The sequence below is a fragment of the Myotis davidii genome, unplaced genomic scaffold (assembly GCF_000327345.1).
Source record: "Myotis davidii unplaced genomic scaffold, ASM32734v1 scaffold993, whole genome shotgun sequence".
Lineage (NCBI taxonomy): Eukaryota > Metazoa > Chordata > Mammalia > Chiroptera > Vespertilionidae > Myotis > Myotis davidii.
Genome location: NW_006285483.1, coordinates 2,189,357 through 2,196,774, shown reverse-complemented (window position 1 = coordinate 2,196,774; position 7,418 = coordinate 2,189,357). Strand labels below are relative to the sequence as shown.

Below are 7,418 nucleotides of genomic sequence, written 5' to 3'. Positions count from 1 at the left end.
CTTTCCCTGCAGCCTCCCTAACACAAGCTACCATTACCGTCACCTGGATTCCTGTAAGAGCCTCTTAGCCGATTTCTCTGTGTCCAGTCCTGCCTCCCTGTAATCTAGTCTCCTCAAAGCGGCAAGAGGGATCATATTAAAACTCAAGTCAGATCTTGGCACTCCTTCTGGTAGAAACCCTTCAATGGCTCTCATTTCACCCAGAGTGAAAACAAAATCCTGACAATGGCCTAGACAGCCCCATGCAGCTGGGCCCTCATGACTCTGTCGTCGTCTCCTGCTCAGCCCTCTCACTCTCTCCCTTCCAATCACAGGGCTCCTCGGACAGCCCGCAGGCTTCCGCCTCAAGGCCTTGACTGACTGCTTTCTTCCCTCAACCACTCTGTCCCCAGCTACCTGCACAGGTAGCCTCCTCCCCCATTTAGGGTCTTTCCTGTAATGGCATCTTCTCAATGAGGCTTCCTGGCCTTACTTTAAAAATATATATATATTTTTCCTAGCAAAGCATCTTTCTTTCTTTATTTATTTTTTTATTATTTTATATATTTTTATTGATTTCAGAGAGGAAGGGAGAGGGAGAGAGAGAGAGAAATATCAGTGATGAGAGAGAATCATTGATCGGCTGCCTCCTCCATGCCCCCTCCTGGGGATTGAGCCCGGAAACCCAGGCATGTGCCTTTGACAGGAATTGAACCTGGGATCCTTCAGTCCACAGGGATGATGCTCTATCCACTGAGCCAAACTGGCTAGGACCCTGGCCTTACTTTTTAACTCTGTCCCCTTTGCCTTGCCTCTCCTCCTTTCTATTTTATTTTTTTCCCTAGCACATATGACCATCTAAAATACTAGTATATATTTTACTTATTTCTTTTTTTCATTGTCTGCCTCATCCCACTAGAATGAAAGTTCCTGAGGGAAGGGATCTGTTGTCTTTTTTGTTCCCTGTGCTACCCCCAGGCCGTGGAACAGTGCCTGGCACATATGAGGTGGCTCAGTGTATTTATCAAATGAATGAACAAATGAGCAAACCTATGGAGCGAGGCTGCTGGAACTCACCAAAGTTAAATGCCAGTATATTCAGATGTAAACTATTTCATGGGTATACAGGCAACTTCTTTCCTCACTTTGTTTCCTGCTCCTCACACTCCCACACACATGCACATGCCCACCTCCACCAGGAAGCCCACCCTGCTCACCGGCCTGCTGTGGCGTGGGCGGCACCGGATACGCAGCACTGAAGCCAGGATGACCACAAAGATGGTGCCCACCACCGTCAGGAGGATCCACACATCATAATCTGGCTGGGGGAGCGAACAGAGAGGGAAAGGGTCATGTTCTGGAAGGAGCTGGGTCAACCTGGCAGGAAAATGGGAGCCCAGGTGACAGAAAGATTGCGAAAGGTCCCCACGAGTCTTCTAGCAGAGGGGACGGGGTGGGAAGAACCTGCAGGTGGGGTTAGGTGGTTCCTCCCTGCCCACAGGCACTTACTTGTAGGAGAAGGTCTTCCAGATGTCAGCTGTGAGAGGCACTATCTGAAGCCCAGTGTGCTTGGGGAAAGGGGGAAAGGGACCCCTCTGAGAGGTGGGAGCTACCTAGTGAGCAGCTGGGTGAGGGTCCTAGCCAGCAGAGAAACACCAGCCAGGGTTCAGGGGGCCCAGGGGTCAAGGTTTCCTTCTGGCTCTGCTCCTCTGCGCCACGAAACCACAGAGCTGAAAACAACGTTAAAACTCAGCTGGGCCGATTGGCTCTTTCTGCAGATGAGGCCCAGAGAGGAAGAGAAAGCGCCTGGAGACACACAGCTGGTGGATGAAATTGGACTAGGGGGTTTCCAAAGTCTCTCCAGGAGTCTAAGGGCTTTCGGTGGGAGAGGCCAGGAGACAAAGTGAGGGTAAGAGCAGGTGCGGGTGCAGGGTCTGGGACCAGCAGTGCTTACCCAGGTCGGGGGCTCCTTCAGCTCAATCCTCACATGGGCCTTTCGGTTCTTGTACACAAACTCCATCAGCTTCTCAGCATCGTTACCCCAGATCAACACCACTGGCCAAGTCAGCCCCAGTGGCTGCTGCAGCTGCAGAAGGAAAGTGCCCACAGGGCTGCTGTGTCCTGACTTCTCCGCCCCCTGTCACTTCATCTTCCTCTGGCCGGCACCACCTCCCACACCCACTGTCCCTGGGTACCTGCTCCGCAGCAGCTCGGTCCTCGGTGATGTCAAAGAGGACTGCGCTGGCTCCTCGCTCACCCGCCATTCGGGCCTGCAGAGGCACACAGCAGAGGGCCAGCTGGGTCAGAACAGGACACAGCCCATCCACACCCCACTGTACCTGCTCACACATCCACCCCTTCCCAGGGCCCTGTACACGCCGCACCCCTGCACACTCACATGTAAGGGGTCAGTGGAACTGGGGTTCCCTACCCTACTCTGAGTTCACCCAGGTCCTACTGCCTTCCAGGACAATATCCAGGCCTTCCTTTCCTAATGGGACAAACCCTTAACAAGGGTTTAGCAGGGGTCAGGTGGTGAAAAGGCTCTGAGGCGAGGGCAAATAAGGCAGCCCCTGTCTTCAGGGTCCCACCAGTCTGCCTTCACTAACAGAGTGAGAGCAGAGAATAGGGAGTGGCCAGCAGCCTAGAGCCTGAGGATGACCAGTCCCCAGTACAGAGGGAGTGGGGAGAGAAGAGAGGGGGACAGCTGCTCCAGAATAGCGTCCAGCCTGGCCTGACAAGAGGAGTCTGCCGGGGATCCCCCAGTGCAGGCAAAAGTTCCAAGAGCCTGGGACACTGCTCCTCCCCAAGGTCTCCGTGCAGAGCCCCAGGCTCAGCCGCCTCATGGGCTGTCTCCCTGCCACCTTTAGTTTGCCTGCTCTTTCTCTGACTCCAGTTCAAGGACCTGATGGAGTCCAGTGCTTTATCCCTTCATCCCCTCCCTGAGAGGTGGCACTAGAGACTCCGGTAGGGAGGGACCTGAGAGGCCGTTCCCACAGGACACAGCCACACACATGTGCACAGGCATGCTCACCAAGGCTCCAGGAGCAGGCTTGGGGAAGCGAAATCTAGCCAACCAGGCGGGGCAGAGAGCAGAGCCAGAAAGAACAAAAAGCAGGGATCTTGGGGCTCTGGGTGTGGGGTAAGAGAAGGGCGATAAGAGCTAAGGGTGGGGTGGAGGCACAGGGCAAAGGACCGACAAACAGACACTGTTACTGGCCTTAGTGTCAGGTCTCCCTGCTCTGCACAGCCACCTCCAGACTCCCTCCCTACAGCAAAGGCCGGGCCTTCATGCTCCTGGGGGCCTGCTGAGTCTTGGGGGCCTCCTGCAGGTACTGAAGGAGTTAATCCTCCTGCAAGCAGTGGTGGCAGGAAGAGGAGCCAGTGCTGGGGCTTACTCACACTCTCGGAGCTTTGATCTCTGCTTCCCTTCCCGCAGAGAGCCTGTCGGGGCAGGTCTCCTGCCAGGCAGGCTCAGGGAGCGGCCACTCTCCTGCTCCCTGCACCCTGCTCCCTGCTCCCCAGGTGGCAGCAAGGCCAGGGGCCTCTCAGAACAGGCAGCCCGCAGGCAGGGGAGCCGAGCCCGGGAGACCCCAAGTGGGGCCCTGTTTTGGTCAGGTGGGTAACTTTCCTCTTCTCTCCTCTCGCAGGGAAGCTGGGCTGGGCCCTCGACCAGCACCCAGGCCCAGCCCAGGCCCAAGCTGCCAGGCTAATTGACTGGAAATTCACGAGACTCCGGAATGGAGTTACTAATGACTTTGAGAGGTCACAGTCTCCTACCCACTTCCGACCAGAAAGTCCACCCCACCTAGGCAACCCCAGGCAATTTTGAGAGCCCTCCAAGCCAGGGTGCGGGAGCAGCCACAGGGGAAAGGAGAGGGACTCCTACAGCTAATCTCAGAGTCCAGGACTTGGCCAAGGGGCGGGGAGGTCACCCCAAGTCTTCACAGAACTGAGAGTCCTGGATCCTCCATGCTGCCAGGGCCTCGAGTTTCTTACCCCCAGAATGAGACCCTGGACCGGCCCTGCCTGGAAAAGCATGAGGGAAGGGCACAGACTCCTTTCTCTGGAGATTTCACTTCCCCACCCCTCTCTCTTTGAAGGATTGGGGTAGAAACAGTGGAAAGTAATTACCCTGCCGTTCAAACACCCCAGCCCATTACAGCCCATAATTACAAAGTTGTAAAAATGATCAAAGAGAGAAAGTTGGCCAAGAGGAGAAACAAAAAGGACTTTCAGGCAGTGGGTGCCTGTGTCTAGAGTTCTAGGAATCAAAAAATAAGCTCACGGACCTCTTTCTGCCCCTGTTCCTTCCCGTCAGTGGGAGGGTGGGAGAAAAGCACTTCTTCGGGAACTATAATCTGAAGGCAGAGAGGAATGGGAGGCTGGGCTTTAGAAAGACAACCAGAGACGTTTGGGAGCTGCAAAGAGTCAGCCAGCCCCCCAGAGGGAGCAAGCAAGGCTGCCCACAGCTACCATCAACGGGAGTCAATACAGGCCAGGGCTTCTACACTACCCTCTGCACTTCTCTGGGCCTTTGATCTTCCTCTCCAGACACAGTGACAGTCTCAGTACACCTCCTCCTCATCAGAGATGGACTGAACACCTACTGTGCGCAGGGCATCAAGCCAGGGAAGGCCAGACCTCAAGACCAACTCATAATCTAGTTGTTGGTACAGGGCATATACATAAAATTATAATGCTAAAAACAAAGAAAAAAATGTTATAACACTGATGACCACATTTTTTTCTCTCGTTTTTGTCTTGTTTTGTTTTATATGTGTGTTTTTTTAAATTGATTTCAGAGAGAGGAAGGGAGAGGGAGAGAAAGATAGAAACTTCAATGATGAAAATCATTGATTGACTGCCTCCTGCATGCCCCCTACTGGGGATTGAGCCTGCATGTGCCCTGGCTGAGAATCAAACTGTGACCTCCTGGTTCAAGGTCAACACTCAACCACTGAACCACACAGGCCGGATGATAACCACATTCTTGGGCACAAATGAATAAAATAGATCAGTAGTTTCCAAACTTTTTTTTCACTGCAGAGAGCCCTTCTCTCCACCCTCCCCGCCCCCCCCACACACACACAATCTGACACAATCTTCAATACATGAAACAGATAAAAGTGAGCTGAAGTTGAGGGTAGGAGTAAGACGGGCCCTTGGTTTCCCCAATCCCCAAGGCGCCTCCATGAAACCTGGTGTGGAAAGAATGGCCAGAGACCCTGGCAATGTGCCAGGAGGGAGAGATTTCTGTTCCTAGTGGGCTAGCTGGGCTGGGCCCGTCAGGAAAGATCCAGTAGAAGAAAGAGGGGGGATTCATCTGGGCTTGAAAGCAAGGGGAGGAGGAAGTAGAAGGGATATAACTTTTATTGAGACCCACTCTACCCAGACTGCTTAGGTCTGAGTCCTGAATTTGCTACTAATTATTAGCTGTGACACTTTAGGCAAATCACTTAACTGTTCTGTGCCTCAGTTTTCCTTTCTGTAAGCTGGGGGTAATCATAGGACCTACTTCGCAGGGTTGTTCTAAGGACTATATAACTTAATCCACGTAAAGCCTTATAATAGTGCCTGGCACTATACATTCCTTAATTATTGGTTATTATTACATCTGCTGTTACGATGTGCTTTGTGTCCATGATTTCATTTACTCCTCACAACAACTCTGTAAGATGGTCATCGGCCCCTCTCTTTAAAAAAAATATATTTTATTGATTTTTTTACAGAGAGGAAGGGATAGGGATAGAGAGTTAGAAACATCAATGAGAGAGAAGCATCAATCAGCTGCCTCCTGCACACCCCCTACTGGGGATGTGCCTGTAACCAAGGTACATGCCCTTGACCGGAATCAAACCTTGGGACCCTTTAGTCCCCAGGCTGACGCTCTATCCAGTGAGCCAAACCGGCTAGGGCTCGGCCCCTCTTTTGAGTTGAGGAAGCCCAGAACTTCAGCCTGGTGAGTGCCCGGTTACCAGATAGTGGTCTCTGTAGTAAGGGAGGCAGGGTTTGTGCCCATCTGCTTGCCCTCAGAGCCAGCTCCTTCCACCAGGCGAAAGGCCACTGCTCTAGTCCAGGCACGAGGTGACAAAGGCCTGGGTAATCACGAGAATGGCTGTGGAGTTGTTAATAAAGACACAGCAAGCAGTTTGGGTGACTGGATAGGGGGAGAGGGAGTGGTGGTGACAAGAATGGACGAGTCCAGAAGAATTATGATGAGGGTTTCAGAAATCAAGAGATAGTAGTGAAAGAAAAAACCCACCTCGTCACTATGAAAGCATGGGATGATGACGACAATGGTGATGCTGCAATCGTTTATTGCATGATTACTACATGCTTAGTGTAAGGCTAAAAGCTTCCATCTGGACCATAACTACCTTCTGACGTAAGTCCCATCATTATTCTTCTTTTACAGATGAGGAAACAGAGGTTCTGAGAGGTGAGTGAGCTAAAACGTCCAGGTAACACTGAGGGACAGTGGAGACGCCAGGCTTCAGGCCCAGGGCTGCCTGGTTCGAGAGCCTCAGCTGCCAGTGGTGATGGAACCACTGACACTAACCAATATGTCAGAGCAAAGGGATTGAGGTCAGTGGTTTCCAAACTTTCCTTACCAAAGACCCACCCTTTACCTGTGCAACCCTCGAGCTATTTATATATATATATTTTTTAACCTGATTAGCTGCACCTGCATATCTATATCACATTTTCCTATGAGATAACTTGTATGAACACACTGAGCTGTTAGAATTCCAACCAAAAGCAAAAATGGAATATTTTAGTTAAGCCTATGGGACTCTAAAATATTGGAAGGATCTCAAAGACCCACATTATTACCTTCACAGGCCTCCTTTGGGCCAGAGGATCCCAGGTAGGAGCTACTCAGGCAGGTCAAAGGTTGAGACCTGAGGGAAGCCTTGTCCCTGACCAGTGGGGCAGCCTGGGGCTAGAGCAGTGCCTAGGAGGTTCCCACCCAGTGATGGGGAGCTGTCAGGTGAGAAGCCGCGGGAGAGTGCAGTGGGGGCAGGAGGTGGAGAAAGCATGGGCAGGGGGCCGTGAAAGATGAGGTCACAGGAGAGTGGCCAAGGGGCTTCTCCTAAATCCCTAGATTTGTGTTTGTTTGTTTTAGCTCAAGCACCATTTGTTGCCTAACATACACTATTTTCATACTCACAATAATCACTGGGGTGGGAAATAAAAGCCCCATTTTATGGTGGTGGAAACAAAGGCCCAGCAAGGTCCAGTAGCTCCAAGAGTACTGACCACGTGTTCCCTGCCTCCCGGGGTCTGTGCCTCACTTCTGCTACATGAGTGTGCTCCTCCCGCTCCCGGGTGGCAGGGGGTTCAGAAAATGAGTCACTGCTTTCTTATTCCAAAAAAGTTTGTATGTGGATTATGGGAGACTGAACATTACAGAAACAGAAAAAGCAGTAAAAAAT

General features: G+C 51.9%; 1 protein-coding gene across 2 annotated transcripts in view; it reads right to left on the bottom strand.

Moving 5' to 3' along the window:
• The window catches only part of RNF43 (ring finger protein 43), a 60,656-nt gene that overhangs the window by 7,239 nt on the left and 45,999 nt on the right, over positions 1–7,418 (bottom strand). For both annotated transcript variants that reach the window (XM_006756201.2, XM_006756202.2), the window contains 3 exons: positions 2,175–2,249; positions 1,934–2,065; positions 1,197–1,301 (listed from right to left, as the gene is read on the bottom strand). In XM_006756201.2, coding sequence (XP_006756264.1) covers positions 1,197–1,301; positions 1,934–2,065; positions 2,175–2,249 — 312 coding nt within the window. The remainder of the gene's footprint in view (positions 1–1,196; positions 1,302–1,933; positions 2,066–2,174; positions 2,250–7,418) is intronic.